This window comes from Haliotis cracherodii, unplaced genomic scaffold (assembly GCF_022045235.1).
Source record: "Haliotis cracherodii isolate W230 unplaced genomic scaffold, xgHalCrac1.p SCAF_8, whole genome shotgun sequence".
NCBI lineage: Eukaryota > Metazoa > Mollusca > Gastropoda > Lepetellida > Haliotidae > Haliotis > Haliotis cracherodii.
This window is the reverse complement of record NW_027266341.1, coordinates 13,702,369-13,721,766: the sequence shown is the minus strand read 5'-3', so window position 1 is coordinate 13,721,766 and position 19,398 is coordinate 13,702,369. Positions and strand designations below refer to the sequence as shown.

The following is a 19,398-nucleotide window of genomic DNA, read 5'->3' as shown; positions in this document are numbered from 1 at the left end:
GAGGAATAGAACCCGGGTCTTCGGCATGATGAGCAAACGCTTCAACCACTAGGCTACCCCACCACCCCTTCTTACCTGGAATCCTCCCTGGAGTGTCATAAACTTCTTAAAATTTCAGACTCAAATTTAATGTACACCCTTCATTGAAAGGGAACTGTAATACTTCATATATACAGTTGTTGAAATTGTTGAAATTTGTTGAAAAGAAAAATACTGATGAAAGGAAACTAATAATGCTAATGTAAGGCGTAGACAGATTGTTCACACATGAAGAATTCGTTTAATTCTTGGCCAATTAGTTTCCAAGTTATTGAACAGGATGTGAAGTCTTAGCAAGGGAGTTGACTTGGCAAACCCACACTGTATTTCAAAGCAATTAATACAGCATGCTTTCAATAAACTTTGAAATACAGGAGCCTACAGTTTACTTTGTCATTGTCAAAACTCCTGAAGACATTGTTCAATATTAAATCAAACATACTACTCACCTTTTGATAAGGGTATTTTGAGTGTTCACGTGTTGACTGAATGTTACTTGCATATGTTGGCATACAAATAGTATTTGACATTGCATGTAACAGATGCATTTTCAACATTGCTTGATCAACATAATTAAGCTCAAATATTCATATCATCCGAACGCGGACGAAGAAAACGTTTTTCAAATCAGAATTCAATCCTCAACCAAAACATCTATTTCATTATGAACTATAGACATGACACCTTGTATCAGTGCCGAAGATATACAAACTGAACCCAGAACAATAGAGATAAGGAATATTTCAGGGGATATTGTTGTTGTCGGGAAGACTGAGCAATAGATTCATATAAATATCCCCAATAATATCCACGATCCAGGACTTCTTGTTATTCAGTACATGTGCTTTTGTAGTTTGTAGGTTCTTTTCAAGAATGTAGGTTTGTCACATAATATCTCATCTTTTAGTTTAATATTTTATAGCAATCCCATGAGAAAAGTAGATGAGGATGGTAGATGAACAGTGAGTGCAGGATTGCGTGGTGAAGCATCCGAATTCTTCCCCTCGAACAATGCGAGTTATGTGACATAAGTAATGGGGTTGACACCAGGGCGTGGCCCGGTGTGTACTCAGTATTCCAAGCACACAGAGCACATCGCGGTGTATGTATTCTACCGTAGCTGTGAGGATGAACTCTGTGTTACGATTCATTCCGCTTCATAATATCCCATACATCTTTGTGATTATCTTGATAGCTTTCCTCGCTCGAGTTGTTGCTTTCATGGAGATTCACACTTTTGGTTATCAAAGAAATTGTTCTTTTATTTGCATGATCACTGGATTGCACCAGAAGTTTTCGGTTGTATCAATTCTTTGGATAGCATTCTGAACAGATTCTTACCCTATATATACCACAACAAGTTAAAGAACATCCACCATTGGAAGTCTGTATGTTGTAATTCCCACCAACCATGACAGTATACCTAAAATCATTTGAAAAAATCAGGTGTTCTTAACTTATTTTGAGAAGTATTCTTTCTTCTAACATAATAGGCCAAGTTAGAAAATGTGGTGAATACATAACAAGCATTGATGTTCTTGGCTACGTAAGTCATTGGGTTAAAATTGAACGCCGCATTGGCATTATTTCATCCATATAGCGACGAGACCAAGTTAATATGAACACAGTTTATTTATGAATACAAAGTTATATTTAAAAACAATTTATCAAACATATTTGGGCATAACAATATCCTTGGCTGCATAATGCTCTGAGAACCCGCACGGCAAAGTGGGTAGTAATATACTACTCAAAAGAAGTTAAAAAAACGTGATATTTTTTTATATAACTATAGTTAATCTGCATGAATATATACTACCCAAAAGAAGTTAAAGAACCCCTGATTTTTGTTAACATGATTCATGTACTTATTTTAGTAATTGGAATGTTTCAGTGTCTGATATTTGCAGTATTCCAATACTTCCTCACAATTTGCATGGAATGTTGAAAATGTATTTTTACTTCCTTTTAATTTTAAATTCTAAGCATTAATTGAGGATGTTATGGTTGTCCTGTATAGGAAGAAATCTGACATAATGTCATATCACATCCTGCGGAATCCAACCCGTAGATGTATCTGTCATGGCAAGAAAGGATATTAATGAGGACATTATGCTGCCTGAGGACATTGAGATTTAATCCCTTCCGTGGCTATTGTATAGGACAATCACTCCCACACCTAGCACCAGGAACACATATCTATATTTCTGAGGGTTACATATATCTGTATAGCAGGTAGGGAGATACACACAATAACACTACAGGGAAAACGGAGCCTGATTCCACCCACTGGGTACATTGTTTCCATCCTGTCTGGGGATTGGTCTCTTGTGGTTTGATTGACGGGTAAGGGTAGATGGTAAGGAAACAGAAATACTTAGTTCTATTTAATATTGTGTTACAGATATAATAGGAAAATTACCTATGGTGTTTATGGGTCGTGTGGTATTACAAAGGTAATGACGCATGCTGGCTGGCCACCCTGCCTGTTGATGTTAACGGTGGTATTGTTCTTGCTGTGGATATAACTGTAGATTACAGTGTTGGGGCAAGGAGTAAAACCTGGATTACTGAACAGCTTAGGGTAAGTTGTGAGATGTATAGCCGGTGTAGCATCAAGCTGTTGTAGACACATGACTATGTAATCCTGTGAAAACATGCGGGAATGGTAAATAGTATACTCTTCAAAACAAGTTAAAGAACACCCGATTTTTTCATGCGGCTATAGTTAATCTGTCATGTTATGATATTTTTCAAATGAAATATTTCTTGGAATTTTGGCGATATTCATGTTCCCTAACCTTTTTGTTTAGTATATCATCATCAGTCTTAGAATAAGTGGCACTATTATATGTAAATCCAACACTCAGTATGATTGCTTACTTCCAGGAATTAATTCATCACAAGTTATGTGGTCATTTTATTAAAACAAAATGTCCAAAGATAACAATGACATAACCTTTGTATGATGACTAATCCATTTTTTTTTATTAACAAGGGAGAAGTTGGAAACATTAATCCACTGTTAATTAAAAATTTGTGTCATTTTGAATTAATCAAAATAATCATTATAATGAAATTATGTGTAAATGCTGGAAGCAATAGTTCTTGTAAGGATCATGGGAATTGTCCTCCTTATTAGCTTTGACATTTGCGTGGATTGTGTCGACACAAGTAACTAGCTCCACAAAATGAGGGCATATTCAGTAATGAACAAAAGCCCACATTAGATAGGAAAAATTATTTTAATTTCATTAAGTGAATTTTCGAAAGCTGTTGGACAAGACTGACATCGTTGAGTCTGGTTAATTTGTGCTGGTCGGGTAATAATTACAGATCGTGTATTGATTGTTATACAAACAGCAGGAAATGAATGTCCGTGTGCAAATACGAGCGAATCATCCTCTCCCATCTGTAAATCCGATGACATTCATAATTTCCATTGCCTAGCAACAATTGTTTTAATGATTATAGGACATTTGTATTCAAGTTCATCATGGTGAATGTCAGTCTTGAGAGATTTGTTATTAGGGATTGTGAATAATTTCATAGCTTTAGGACCGGTTTGTTTGGTGTATTTTTAAGGTCTTTGGTGCTGTTGAAGGGCATTTAAGGATAATTGAATATGAGTGATTGAAAGAGATATTTTAAAATATCAAAATTATGCTTGAAACAAGGATTGCACTAAGATGGTTAGATGGTAAGTTGTATCAATTCTGAAATATTATACAAGTATTGATGTTTGCAAGTTGGAATCAGCTTTCCTTTTCTCTGCATTCATACAAGCAAGCTGCATGAAACTGGAGTCACTGTTTAGACGGGGTCCAAAATCCACTTGCATGCTTCACAAGATGAAATTATATTAAGTATAGAATTGAATTCCAAGACATTCACTTGAAAATATTGAAATGGAAAACCCAGTTATGCTGAATACAGGAAGTGTGGTGAAGTAGACACTTGGCAAGAGCCACACAGATTACAGAACAAAATGAACGGATGGAGCAGATCCCCTTGACCCAGGCCCATATGACATGGAATTGGCAAAGCAGGTTCACGACATTCGGGATATAACACAAGATATAACACAAGACAAAGTGTTCAGTTCTGTGCCTTTTCTATATGTTCTATACGAGTGTTTACATAACCTCCTGGTAAATATCACTTCCAGATGGGATATCAAATCCTTGTGGATATTGTGTTCTTTGGATACTACGCCTTGATTGGATATTTTTTTAGATAATGCAACAAATTCATCTGTTTTCTGTGGATATGTGATTGAGTGTGCTCTCTTTGGATACTTGCTTCTTTGGATCTCATAAAATGAATTTTGAAATAAGTTTTACTGAAGCTTTCAGGTATGTTAATTATCACAATGAAGTAATATATGAAAAATTGTGTGAATATTGAATATATTATTTGTTGCTAATGATGTTAAGATGAATAGTGCTCATGATGGCTTTCTTCCCTAATTTGTTGTTTGTTTATTTATAAAAAGGTCCTTGTATGAAAGTATTAGGAATACTGCTAAAAAGTGGGATTTTTAAATAAGCCAATTTTCAATCAAACACAGCATTTATGACATTTTCCAAAATTGAGATGGACAAATTTTATTGTTACTTATACAAAAAATCACACATAAATGTGTGCATAAAATATGCATTATGTATTTAAAATATTTATATTTGTATGTTGACAATAATAGCTTTTATCTGAAACTAATGACAAATCCTGTTTCACAATTTTTTTGTCAATATTTACCTCCTCGTCAGTCTGTGTCATTTCCCTACCAACATTCAATACAGATTAGAAACGGAAAGTGCTTGACCTCTGTCATGGGATATGTCTCTGTAATGCCACCAAAACCATGACCAGAAACAAAACACTGATTACTACACACTGACCAGCAAATGGCCATTTGTTCAAGTCAGCCATCACACTGATTAAAGGAAGTTCCAGCAACTTGATCTGGAGAGTATAGATTCATCCCTGTAATTAATGTTTGTTTTGATAATCAGTATCCCCTAATCAAGCATAGTGTTGTCAATAACGAGCAGTCTGCCTTTTGAGTATCGTTAGGGATTCTTTGCCTACTAATGTCCGAGTTGGTCATCAGGGTGTCACTTGCACTATTCACTGTGATTGCTTGATTGGAGTGAGCAGTTCACATAAATCAATAGACATTAATTAATGGCTATGTCAGCACTTATAAGGAGCCTCGGCAAGTTATTCTTCAGAAATTGGAACTCATCCCTAGCGAGTAGTGCTGGCTGCAACATGGTGTATCATGTGTTTAAAAAGTTGGTTTGGTTACATGTTCCTAGTATACACTTTAAATTTTTACTATGGAAACATTGATCAAGAATTTGCTTTTTAAAATTGTAAAATCTAAAATTAAAGCATAAATGGTTATACGGAACGTTAAATATTTTTATTTTATGAACACATCTTTGTTCTTTTCTAATCATTCTAATTCTTACTAAAGTTTCTGAATATCTGAGAACCTATGACAGGACACTGTTACTTACTTACTTACTTTGGAGATTTAACATGCGCTTTCCGACTGATGCGTATTTGGGACAGGATACTGTTCATGCCTCTTGTACATATATGACTACTGATCCTGCAAATGACGACCCATGCCTCAATATGTGTACCTTGTAAGGGGGATTATCCATTAAACATACATTCAATATGTTCTTTTGGCTGTTGTCAAATGCATGGATTTATGTTAAAACCACATTGATGTGAGGGATTAAAAATAAACCGTCTTCATTCCAAGTATTTGCGTTAGGGCCGGGATCAGCACTGATTCTTAATAGATACATCTCCAAGTGTATATCAAAGAAACAAACAGGTTTTCCTTTATTATTAAGTAAACATAGGGTTGTGAGAAGATCCCCTATAGGTCTACTCAGGCCAGTTGTCCCAGAGGATACTTCAAAAGGCTCAACGAGGCATGGACCTGTCTGCTTCACAAGTTTGCATTAACATCAGCTGTTGTTTAGGAATTGAATTGACACCTATGTAATCAACAATAGGTGTTGAAATTGTTAAAACAACAAGTTAACAGTCTAAACAATGAGAGAAGGTTGGGGAAGCCTTGTATCTTTAGCAGGTGTTTGGAGGGCAAGGGGTAGAGTAGAGAGGTTTGGAATACTGTGTTGACACAGGGTGGGTACAGTTTGCCTTGAAATACATGGGATGTCACACACATATATCTACCTGTGCGTCCATCACTAGTCCATCCCACCTGTTCATCAGACAGTGAAACACTGGTCACCTATTTGAATCGAGGTATATACTTGGACTTCCCTGGATGTTTTCCTATAGGATGTTGAACTGGAAATCTGGGAGGGTGCATGGATTATAGAGGATGTGTGTGTTGAAATTCAAGAATATTTATGCTTGTCCACTTGTTCTATTAATGACCACCTGTGGATAAGTGCAATGGTTGTATTCATGTGCAGTTGTATTTTTTATATAAAAAACATCAATGCCCGAGTATAATCTCAATTATCCAACAGATTCCATTTAGAGAATTTTCGAAAACATGGTTCGATATTCTACTTCAAATTATCATTGTTTTTCTCCACAGACGTCTAAACACCCTCAACAGGTGTGCTGTTATGAAGATAGATGCTCATCCTCATAAAGGGGTAAGTCAATAAGTTTCATTTATAAAATACCATTTTTTTTCAATGGTCCATATTTACTGTCATGAAAATATGCTTGCTGATTTATCATTCCACACATCAAACTGTACTAGTGCAACAGATGGTTGGAAATGGCAGCATGAAATACGTCTAAGCTCACATTGTATGGCTACGACAATGATGTAGATCACAGTCTATGTCACCATGCTCCAGGGAGGGAACAAGGGCAAAGAAATTCCTTCAATGAACTGTTAGACTTGGAAAGAGAAAGTTTCATTGTGGGTGGTGTTAGTGTTTGTTTGCAAACAGATCGCCCCACACGGACAGAGAATCTAGCAGAGTGACCTTCACCCCGCCCACCTCTATGAAGGAGAGTCTCTATGATATTCATCTTCTTGTATAAACACTGGCCCTCTTTAGATTTCTGAAGCCTCCATTATGGGGTCCACCCTACTTGAACAAGTCAAGAGGGGTTTGGTATAATTTCTGATCAAGCAGTCTCTTCAAATATAGAATGAGATAAGTGATGCTTATCCTGCCTGTGTTCAATCCAGAACTCATGCGTGATAATTGTCCAACCAGTGTTAATGAAATATTGTAAAAGAATTTAAGTTTGATGTTTATATATTTATATTTGTAACTGACGTTTATCTCTTGCTAGAATATCTGCAGATATGGCTTTAATACTCACATAAATAGTGCACAGATTGTCATTGTGTATATCACAATATATTTCATATGGATGCCCTGTGTGAATCTAAACAACCCAGAATGTTCCCAAATCCATGATAATCCTCACAATGATAACTGTTCTACTTTCTGTATGTTAATGGTCCCCAATAAGTCACAATATGAAGGGTGAGATGTACCTAAAGAAATATATATATCACAATGGTTTATTGCTAGACTTAATCTCTCTACCTCCATGAAATCTGGGGTCGCTGCTGCCCAGCATGTGTGGGAAGATAGATGGACCATTTACACTAACAGTTGGGGACTAAGTCACTGACCCTGTCTTACCCAACTTTACGGATTTATGCAAATTTATTCTTTTATTTATTTCATTTCTTGACTATAATCGTAAAAGGTTGTTTAGTTTAAATACAAATTCTTAAAAACATTTACCAATTTTTGTCTTTATTAAGCATTTTGTTCAGTCATAACTGGCTTTTCTTTTTGAATATCTTTGAATAGATTAACCATTTGTTTTGTGCTCCTAAAATTGATGATAATGCAAAATATCGTTTGGACCTTTAAATTGCAGTTGCAATATAAATTTCTTGTTATTAATTTAAATAAAATTAGGGCAATATCATTTTCATAACTAAGAGTTATGCCCAGAATTTAAATGACGGCCATAAGTTAATATAACATGTTGAAGTGAAATCAGAATTGTAATACGAGAAATATTATTTTCGTAATAAACAGCAATGATATGGATTGATATGACAACCGTTTGTCACACTGTAACATGTTGAGTTGGGATCAGAATATAGGCAAGGGAATTACAGAGACTGGTTGTGTAGTGTGTGCTTAACCTGTCTGTGACTCTACCCCTGATTTATGCTCTTGCCATCAGGGCCAGTGTGTCCATTACTTATAGCCATTTCCTAACAGCATCAAGCTCAAGTGATTCTGTCGTGGGAAAGTATTACACCATCCAGGCCTTTTTTCAATTAAAGTGCTTAGAGTAAACATTGTTCAGTTATCAATTTAAGTATTTTTGTTCAGCTTCATGTTTGTATTTTCATGAAAGTGCAACAATATTTGAAGTGTTCAGAATTGAAAATAATAATAAATTCATCAAAATAAATATTTTGTGATAGAAACTTATTTGTATGTGAAACTGTGCCATAGGGAATTGTTTCACAAGTAGGCTTAAATCTCAAATACTCTCTTTGTAAGATAATTAACATAAAATTATAAAGATACATACATCAGCAGTAGAGAAAGGGCAACATTGGTTCTAAATATCATCCACACCATGTGGTAGTATAGGTTGGTCGCACAGCTTCAGCAACCACTGCCAAGTTAGGTTGGTACAGTGTATTTATCTTCCACAAGTCATGTGGCAATATGGGACAATGCATTCAGTAACCTCTGGGTAAAGCCACATTGATGATCTCATTGGAAAACAACACATGCCCCACATAAAGTCTGTCCACATGTGCAGCGCCATGGACTGAGGCATGGGTAATTCCTCCTGTATGGGGCCCAGGCTTATTTTAGGGTCCTGACATTTAAGATCACTAGATAATGGGAAGCAGTAATTGTGTAAAACAGGAAAATCCAATCATAACTCTCTGATGGAATGTCCATTTAGAGCGGTTGACCGCTTGCCTGGACTTTCAATTAGGACCAGATTATCAGCAAAACAAATGATGTGGCCAGATTCGGGTTGTGGCGATGTAGCCCCATCATAAAAAGATGGCTTGATCAAGGGGAATTATGATGATGAAACGGTGGACTTCGTTCTTGCTCCTTGTATAACACGAGGTGGCATCATTAAAGCTAAATATCTGTATAGTGGGAGGTGGTATCGTGAGGCTGGGAGATGTACATGTCCATGACAGCATGTGCACTGGCAGATATGGCTCAGGGTGCTGTTGTACAGAGCGATCTTAGCGCTAAGGTGAACCTATCTTCCATACCTTAACATAGGTCGTAGCGCTAAGGTTTTGTACAACAGCACCCTGGTCTGGAGGTTACATTTATGAAAAGCTGTTGTTTTTTTAGTTCAATTTTCAACGCAGATCTACTGGTGTACTCAATGACTCATGCGAGGTGGGAGATTCGATTACCCATCTTGATGGAATCGTATGAGAATTTTATCAGCTATGTGTACACTTTCAATGATTTTTCCAACAATTACTTGATGCTTCTGCTCCATCGTGCCTGCTAATGAGATTATTTTTGTTGCAGCATGAAGATTCAGATGATGAGGATCTGTGTGCACTGAGCAGCCACTGGGAATACCAACAGAACGTTCGCCGGTGGTCCAGGAAAGATCTTGATCTGGATACCACTCCACCAACAGTCAAGTCCAGTCTGAGCCACGATAGCCTTCTTGCTGACCAGGACAGCAGTAGTCCTCCAGACGACAGTCCAGTCCTCGACAGCAAGATGCCACATGTCGGCTACACGCTGTCTGACCGGAAGACATCAACTCCAGAATCGAACGTCATCATCAGTCCACGATTGCGGAGAGCAGCAAGTGAGAGAATCCGAAGTGCCAAGAACCTCTTAAAGAAGATGGAGAGTTTTAAGACCAAGAGGAATAAGAAATTTTCCTCCAAAAACATTGTTGAAATCAGTAGTCCAGTTGTGGCAGACCGTGTACACATGCAAGCAAAGATTCAGCATTTGAACTGTGTCGATATCAGTCCAACATCAGAACTGCCTTCTTCCCATCTTCTGGGCTCTCCAATTAGTGATACCATGTCACCAGCAAGGTCACCGGTTCCGACAGACGCAGACACGTCAGGTACCTCCCTCTCAGACAGTTTGTCTCCGGTGCCAGCACACCCTGTGTTGGAGAGATCTGTGAGTGAAAGTGAGAAATCTAGAAACTCTACGTTCAGTGAGTACTATACGGCACATTCACAACTACTGCAAAGCTTGGACTCAGAGCAGATTCGGATACACCAGAGCGTCCGACGGAACAATAGTGATACAAATCTTATGGAAATATTCCTCCTACCTCATGACCACAAACCTGGAAGTTTTCCCAAACGCCTTCAAAATGGATATATCGACACTTGCGAAGGTCAGGGAATCAACTATCGTACAGGGAGTTTCAGTCTTGGTCGTGATGGAAGTTACACACAAGATCCATTTGTGGACCACAATGGACATAAGCGTCGTGGGTCACATGACCCAAGTATGCTCAATCGAATAAGCATGTATGATAATATGGGATCCCCTGTGCGTAGTGCGAGTGAAAGGTACGGACAACGTGTCCACTTCCGGGACGGTGTGAGGTCCTTACAAAGAGATCCCTTAAAACTGAAAACACCAGAAGAACCAGAAACCCCAGATGAAGAGTTGTCTTCAGCCAAGGAGGAGCTGGACCACATCCTGCATGAGCTGTTCGAGAACATAAATGGCCTGAATGAGGCTATCTATGGCAAAACCAATAGTAAGTACTTTGTTGGGATTTTTATATTTGTTTGAAAACCATTTTTGTTATTTTTTCTTCAACATTTTCAGCAACATGATTTCAAAAATTACCTCTGTGAGAGATACTAACTTCTTACCAATTAAATCTTTTGAGAAATATGGTGTTTAATGATCTCATAATCCACTGACTTTTTGACACTGCCAGGATATTACCTGAAACTATACTATCAAATTAGGAGTTGAAATTATGATTCAAAGCAGACCATTTAAGCAATTATGATAATACCAAACACTTGGTTAACTGATGTTGATGTTAGCCTCCAAGAATGTTAATGTGGTTAGATAAGCAGTGCTCACATATCATGAAGGACAAATGTTTCTCCAGGTCGGCCCAGCAAGATTAAGTAGGATTTGGATAAGTCTCTATGACACACATGGTCAGTTGGTGGCCAATGTGCGAGACTACATTTAGATTCCTGCCCAGGTTAATGGGTGACAGGGAGGGCTGGAGTACACACACTGACATATATCTACCACTTACTCCACCTTGCATGGGGCACCCAGGAAAACTACATAGACTGTAGTGGGCAGTCTGTGTGATGGGTAATGTGTTTCACAGAAAATGTAAGAAATTGTAAAAGATCATCTTCTTTGCCTCTTCATTTGAACAAGTATACTACTCAACCTTTGATAGGGATCTTTTTATCTATTCAATGACAAACAAAACTGATTCTCATAATATATCAAGTGTGTATTTTAACATATCTGACACTTGATTATCCTTATCCAAACTTGAGTAGTATATTTCAAAGAAGATTATGAAGAATCAAGAATTTTTTATTGAACACCCTCGTAGGGCAGGGTACAAACTACATTCTACATATGGGAATAAATATAACTATAAACATGAGAGGTAGATATACTTAGTGTACATTGTATATATAGATATAACATAATATTTTCATTCATATTGACTATGTGATAAAAGTAAATGTACCAATAATGATCACTTTTAAAATTTGATATTTTTTGCCGATCCTTATATTCTTTGGAGCTAGATGTTTTTAGTAAAGGAGTGATGGGTTACAAACCACTGCCATTGCATCCCACCATGCCATTTACCTTGTCTGTTAGCACCATACCTGTTTGGGGTTCCACAACAGCAGAGCCTACATGGTTGCCTCTTCCCTCATTAAGCTTGACAGAATAGTATTCCAGGCAGTATAAACCCCTACCACTCACTCACCACCAGTTGATCAGGGTATTTCCTGTCTCCCCATCCCCCACCCCCACCCTTCATCCGATGGGGACCCCTGCAGGGCCGTGTACCACATAAAGGCTAAATGCTCTTCAGATGGGTAGTCAAAATGGCACACAAATGTTTTTTGCTTGGTTTGTAAATGGAAACTGACATGGTGGCTGTAGATTAACAACAACACTTGGGAAGAAGTGGCCTGAAATACATACATGCCTGCTGATACACACAGCACAGCAGGTGCTTGGTTTTAGTGGGTATCACAGGGCAACAAGAGGCTACTATACTGGCCATGGTGTAGACACATCTGTATGTGTGTTGTTTTGAAACACAAGAGTTGATTTATACTCTCAAAGAAACATTATAAACAGTTGTTTGTTTAGATGGGTATTGAGGGCATTGGTGGCCCAGCCATCGGAGGTACCACAATTTGCTGTGCTGAGTTGCATCCCTTTGGCATATGATCATGTGTTCGAATCCTGGGTTATCAAATCAGTATCTATCCTAGAGGTGCATAACTTCAGGCTTTCCTCCCACATTAAGCTGACATGCCACGATGAGATGGACCCGTGAAGATTCCGGGGTAGAATAGGTCTTCAGCAACCCATGCATGCCGTAAAAGGCGACTATGCTTGTCGTAAAAGGCAACTAACGGGATCGGGTGGTCAGGCTCGCTGGCTTGGTTGATGCATGTCATCGATCCCAATTGTGTGGATCGATGCTCATGATATTAATCACTGGATTGTCTGGTCCAGACTAGATTATTTACAGACCGCCGTCATATACCGTAGCTGGAATATTGCTGAGTGCGGCATAAACCAACCAACCAACAGGATGGAATGACTGGAATACTGTTGAATGCTGCATTTAACCAGGTCGGTGAATACAGCAGGGTTATAGACTCCTATACATAAGTACATCAACGTTAATCTTCCTGCACAACACACACATTTATTAAACCAAACAGGTGCTTGTTTAGCTGAGGAGAGGTTACTTGTAACAGTTAAAATTCTAAAGGGGACAGCTGTTCTCTTCATTGGGACAAATGAAAAAGTAGTGTGTAGTTGTGATTTCTGTGCTGCTAAGGAGGCACACTAGCCATGACATGTGCCCATATGTAGATTGACACAGGGATTATACTCTGTACCTTCAGGATTGGTAAAGGAACTCATTAGCATCTGTTGAATAGACAGTATAGCTAGGTGCAGCCTCATTTACTGTTGTATTTTCCTGCCTCTCAAATAGAATTGCTTGTTCCATTACCTGTAGTCACTGACAATGCTCACAGAGGAGCCCTACATATTGTACCTACATAATACCCTTCAATGTAGACTTCCGAGCCAGGCAATTATATGGTCTGGCTTCCACGCAAGCGTGTAAACTGGGCGTACTCCTGTCAGTGCAATACTCATGGCTAAATAGTGGATGTAATTGTAACACTGAACCTGGGTTGGGTTCAAGTTTATGTTTTCTTTTAAATGTCAACATTTGAACTATTCCCATGAAATTTCGGAAATAAGTGCAGTTAGCAAGAAGGATTTTCTCACAAGATTTTTGTGGTTGTGGTTACCTGCTGAATTGACATGAAAGGAAACTCATGACCCGTGGCATCATCGGTAGTTACACCTGTAATGTCGCTGAGATAATTACAGGTGTGTGTTGTGTTAGTTATAATGCTGGAATATATCTACCTTTGTGTATATTCCCTTAGTCATTCGAGATAGTTGATTTTTAAGTAATTTTTTCATCCGTTTTATGTAAATTGAACACGTTTCATTTATGTTTATGAAATGTGCAGATGTAAAATATTGTGAAAAAGATGTTCACACAAAATCCATTTATGAGGAAATAGTCTGCTAGTGGCCAAAAATATTGGTTTATGGAAACATGAATGCAAACAATTGGCCATAAATGCAAACAAAATTGGCCAATGAAATGCCGCAGAACCAATTGTAATTCATTAATTTGCTTCATGTTAAGCATCCCCCTATGAGAAACTGTGACATCTGAATCACACAAACACATCTAGATTGAGTAATGATGTAGGTCAATACAAACATAGGAAGGTAAACGTGTCTGCGTACCTGTGGGTGAGTGACAGGTGAGAGGCTGATACGGTCGTCTGTCAGTCCCTGTAGACCAACTTCTGTCCGCCTCCAGGTATCCTTTACCTACATGCTACACACGTTACTCCCTCTAGTCCGTGCATGCCACCAACGTATGTCTCCCAGAAGGCACTGAGGTCAAACTGTCAATCTAAACTAGATTTTGTTGGTTAAATTTCAATCCTAATTCATGTTTTCATGGTGAAGATGGAGTGCAGTTATTATTCGAGTGAAAACATGTAGGAGCACCCATGTTCTGTCAGGGTCAGATGGTGGGGGCTTCTTCCTAGTTCTGACATCGGATGTCAAACCTTCATGTTCAACCTGTGCAAGATTGTCATGTAGCTGCAACTTCAGTGAAACTGAAAAGCTTGAGATAGCAGAGGTTCTGTTCACAAGAGCTGAGTGACATGGTGATTGGGTGGTTGTGATGTGTGACATGGCTGGTTGTGATGTGTGACATGGCTGGTTGTGATGTGTGACGTGGCTGGTTGGATGTCATTAGTTCTTTGCAACCACAAGTTTCTCTGGAAGACAGGATGAGACATTTCAGACTGCAATAAACACTCGGTTTTTCCCAATGAAACAGTATTTTTTCTCAATGAAACAGTATTTTTTCCCAATGAATTTTCCCAATGAAACAGTATTTTTTCCCAATGAAACATTACTGGCTCTACATTTGCATGGCATAACATTAATGCTATTCCGTAGGAACTTCAGAGCTATTTCACTGCATCTGGTTTTGACAGGTTCAGGTCAGTTTCGAACCTATCATTGTGCATTTTGTTAAACCTATGTGACCTTGACTGATGTTGTAGATGTTGTAGAGCTGTTACTTGTTACAAATGACGTCGTATAAACATGCACCTAGAAAATCCAGGGTATTAACATGGGGAATTTGTGTTACAGATGAGGAGGAGAAAGACTCATCATTCCTGGAGGTGGAGAGGGCGCCGTCACTGTCGTCGCCGATGGAGGAAGATGTGAGTGTGGACCACGAAGAAGAAGAAGAAGAGGTGACACATGACAATGACATCAGCAGTCAACTGTCCTCGTCACAGGACGCCAGCGATCATGATGACATTCCAGCTGAGGAGTTATCCCCTGATGACTCCCTTGACAACATTGAGGGCCGCGAACGCCGTGATTCCGGTGTGGGGTCATCTTTAACCAGAGCACCAAGGTTTGTTTATTTATCTTATAAAATGGCACACAAAGGTAGGAATTACTCCCAGTAAGAAATGGGGATCAGATGGTTACAAAAGAATGTGACCAGATTGGAGACCAAATTGGTGACCATGAAGAAAGGCTAGTTGGGCTTCCATTATTGAAGAAAGGTTTTGTTTGTTTGTTGTTTAACGCCACACTCAGCAATATTGCAGCACTATGATGGTGGTCTGTAAATCAAGTCTGGACTGTAACTAATGTTATATTTGGGATAACACTTTCTTAGTAAAGTACAGATTCTAGTACTTTTTTGGGGTTGAGTCCCGTCCGGGATTCGAACCCACACCTGCCAGGGTGAGGCACCTAATCGCCAGCGATCTAACCCACTCAGCCACCGAGGCTTCCACAAAAATGATAGTCTGACAACTGGTAGTCTAGATCACGTACTAGTCTGGACTGGACAATCCGGTGGTTGAAATCATGAGCATCGATCCACGCAATTGGGAACGATGACATACATCAACCAAGTCAGCGAGTCTTACCACCTGATCCCATTAGTCACCCCTACGACAAGCATAGTCGCAAGCATGGGTTGGTTGCTCAGGTTGAAAATATTGCATGTGACTGTTACTTATCTGTATGGTAGTAGTCTTAATTGCATTTTTTTATGACACATATCATAGCTGAATAATCCGGGGTGACCACATGGTTCCATTTGTTTAATCACTTCCATTTTGTTTGCTTTTCTCGATACAAATATTCATTCAAATTATTTTTTTTGTGATTTTTAGTGATAAAAAGAGGAAGAGGATTCGCTGGCACAGTTTCCAAAAGTGCCACCGACCAAGTCTCAACAGCCGAGACTTGCAGATCGCAGCACTCTCTGTCCGCCAACTCATGGTGCTACGTAAACTATCCCTCCTCAAGCTGACAGCAATCATGGAAAAATACTCTCCGACCAACAGGACCGGATGGAACTGGATGGTTCCGAGGTTCATGAAGCGCAACAAGACGCCGGACTACAGTGACAAGAACGTGTTTGGTCTGCCGCTTCACATGACGCTGCAGCGCAGTGGCCAACCTCTTCCACAGTGCATCCTCTACGCTATGCGGTACCTCCGGAAAGCTGCCGGGGACGCACTGGGCATCTTTCGCAAATCTGGAGTCCGTTCACGCATCCAGAAATTGAGGAATGACCTTGAAGCTCATCCTGGTGAGACTAACACATAATTTCTCTTTACCACCAAGTCATTAATGTTTAGTTTGTTTGTTTAATGCTGCACTCAGCAATATTCCAGCCATATGATGGCGGTCTGTAAATAATTGAGTCTGGACCATATAATCCAGTGATTGACATCATTGAGTATCGATCTACAAAATTGCGATACGATGACGCACATCAAGCAATTCAGCAAGCCTGACCACCCAATCGACCTCTTTCGACAATCATTTATCACTCTACCAATTATTAACAATTATCCAATGTCTGCAATTTCCCAGTATATTCATTTTATGTTTGTCTCTTCTCAGAAATCATGGACTTTGAGGAGATGCAGGCGTATGATGTAGCAGACGTACTGAAGCAGTATTTTCGAGAGCTGCCCGAGTGTCTGCTCACAAACAAATTGTCAGAGACCTTCATCAGTATATTTACTCGTAAGTATTGTCGCAGTATGTGAAACATTGAAATGACTATAAACCATAAAGACCTATTATGATATATTCATAAAAACAAAAAAAATTGGAAATCACTGGTTATGTTCGCAAAACCAAAAGAAGATATCAAAATAGCTATACAACTAAGTTTGATATTTAATAGTTAGACATGAATTTTATAAATGTTAACCAAATCATTCACCTGTTTTCAGATGTACCAAGTGCTCTGCGTATTGAAGCAATCCAGGCTGCCATTGTTCTACTCCCCGATGAGAACCGGGAAGTGCTACAATCGCTGCTGCTCTTCCTCAGTGATATCTCCCAGCATGCTGATGAGCATCAGGTAGGTCCAAGGGAGATAACTCCAAACACACCCTTCAATGTACCACTACATTTTTCTTCAGCCATTTTGTTTTGCCATGTTGTTTCAAAATATTCATTCTTCAAATGAGTCCTTTAATTGCTTTGCTTCAATAATAAGTGAATTTGGTGTTTATGAAACCTTGTCTTCCCTCCCCAGATGACTGCCAGCAACCTAGCTGTATGTTTCGCCCCATCCTTGTTCAATATGTGTGGAATCCGAAATAACCAGACAGCAAGTCCGAAGCGCAACCGCAAGAACCTGGGAGCGCCCGAGGCGCGAGACCTGTTGGAGCAGAAAGCTGCACACGAGTGTCTCACGGCCATGGTCCTCGAGTGCAAGAAAATATTCATGGTGAGCCTGCAGCAGAGAGAATGTCAAATCAGCACTTTACGGTCTCTTACAGTTTGCTAAAAGAAATCATTAATCCTTGATCTATAAATATGTAGACAAAGTAAGATCTATCTTCTCAAGTTTTATACTTACAACTGAATTGAACAATTTCTGTGTTGCAGATTGCACCCTGGGTGTTCAGCAAGTTACATCTGTCGTGCGTGGAGGGGGCCGACCCCATGCCTTTCGAGGAGTTCTACAAGCATCCACACCATGAGGGACCAGACTTCAAATCCTATGGCGAGGAGTGCATACAGACAATACTCAAGGTGAGATACTCTAAAGACTAATTCATAAACTGCATTGTTTTTCTGAAAAAAAATCAAATATACATGTCTTATTTACCCCTTGCAGTTGTTCATGTATTGGTGAAAGAATGGGAAAACCATTCCCACAGTCTGTAGCATTAAAGTAAACAAGATCAAGTATTTAAATTTTTAATTTTAGAAAAGAAATGTTAATAAATCCAATATTTATATCTGTTTCAGGAATCTCATGACAAGAACCGAGGCTGGGTCCTGTTCCTGTCTCAGAACGGCACAGAAGTCTACTACAGGAAGCCCACAGACAGCAACCCACTGCGTGAGTGGAAGTGTACCGTGGAGATCGAGGCGCCGCCGGTAGAAGTCCTCAACAGGGTGCTTCATGAAAGGTTAGTGAAGAAGAAAAACCTAAAATCTTTTCTCTTTTTCTAATATAATTGATAATTTAATGTTTATAATTTAACCTTAATGCCTCTTCGGTGATATATGAATTAATTCATTGGTCAGTATAACACCCGGTGGCAGAGTTCTGTATGTATGTCGGTATAACCACCGGTGTGCATAGTTCTGTATGTATGTCAGTATAACCACCAGTGTGCATAGTTCTGTATGTATGTCGGTATAACCCCCAGTGTGCATAGTTCTGTATGTATGTCCTGTCTGCTTGCAGGCATGTCTGGGATGAGGATCTGCTCAACTGGTCGGTGGTGGAGACGCTTGACAAGCATGCTGACGTCTTCCAGTATGTGTGTAACAGCATGGCGCCACACCCAACCCGCCATTACACTCTGCTCAGGTGAGATATGATCACTTATACCATAATTGGTTAATAAGGATTAAGAGATGATAATCTAAGGACTCTTTAACTGGTTTATGAGGACCTCAAGAAGGCATTCTAAGGCCTACATTAATTTCCTCAAGTGAACAAGTACTTCTGGGGCATACACAAATTCCTCATGCATGTTGTCCCCTCATATAGACCAGGAATTTCATTTGGCTACATTTTCAAACTCCTGCAAACTCCACTATTAAGCTGAAGAGTTGTATTAAGTATGTAAATATTTTGTAAATATGTTCAAAATATTAATTTATTAATTTCTTCTTTCTGCAACTCAGATATTGGAGGACGGACTTGGTGAAGGGAGCATGTGCGTTGGTGTCGACATCGGTGGAGCACCCAGATGTGCATGAGGTCCAGGGCGTGCAGGCGGTAGAGCTCATGTCTCACTTCCTGATTGAGCCATGTGGGTCTGGGCGAGCCAGGCTCATCCACATCACCCGCTCCGACACAAGGTCAGTACACAGGCAGTTGCTGCAACAGTAGTTCAAAAAGCTCTACATTAAGGAGTGCTGGGGTAGCCCCGATTTGGATCATTATGGCTAAGAA

At 39.3% G+C, this 19,398-nt stretch overlaps 1 protein-coding gene across 8 annotated transcripts in view; it reads left to right on the top strand.

Moving 5' to 3' along the window:
• The window catches only part of LOC139450641 (rho GTPase-activating protein 7-like), a 252,331-nt gene that overhangs the window by 230,835 nt on the left and 2,098 nt on the right, over positions 1–19,398 (top strand). For all 8 annotated transcript variants that reach the window (XM_071232430.1, XM_071232433.1, XM_071232432.1 and 5 more), the window contains 11 exons: positions 6,635–6,695; positions 9,615–10,830; positions 15,081–15,354; positions 16,130–16,551; positions 16,869–16,994; positions 17,207–17,337; positions 17,515–17,709; positions 17,871–18,017; positions 18,237–18,400; positions 18,682–18,807; positions 19,128–19,304. In XM_071232430.1, the coding sequence (XP_071088531.1) occupies positions 6,635–6,695; positions 9,615–10,830; positions 15,081–15,354; positions 16,130–16,551; positions 16,869–16,994; positions 17,207–17,337; positions 17,515–17,709; positions 17,871–18,017; positions 18,237–18,400; positions 18,682–18,807; positions 19,128–19,304 (3,039 nt within the window). The remainder of the gene's footprint in view (positions 1–6,634; positions 6,696–9,614; positions 10,831–15,080; positions 15,355–16,129; positions 16,552–16,868; positions 16,995–17,206; positions 17,338–17,514; positions 17,710–17,870; positions 18,018–18,236; positions 18,401–18,681; positions 18,808–19,127; positions 19,305–19,398) is intronic.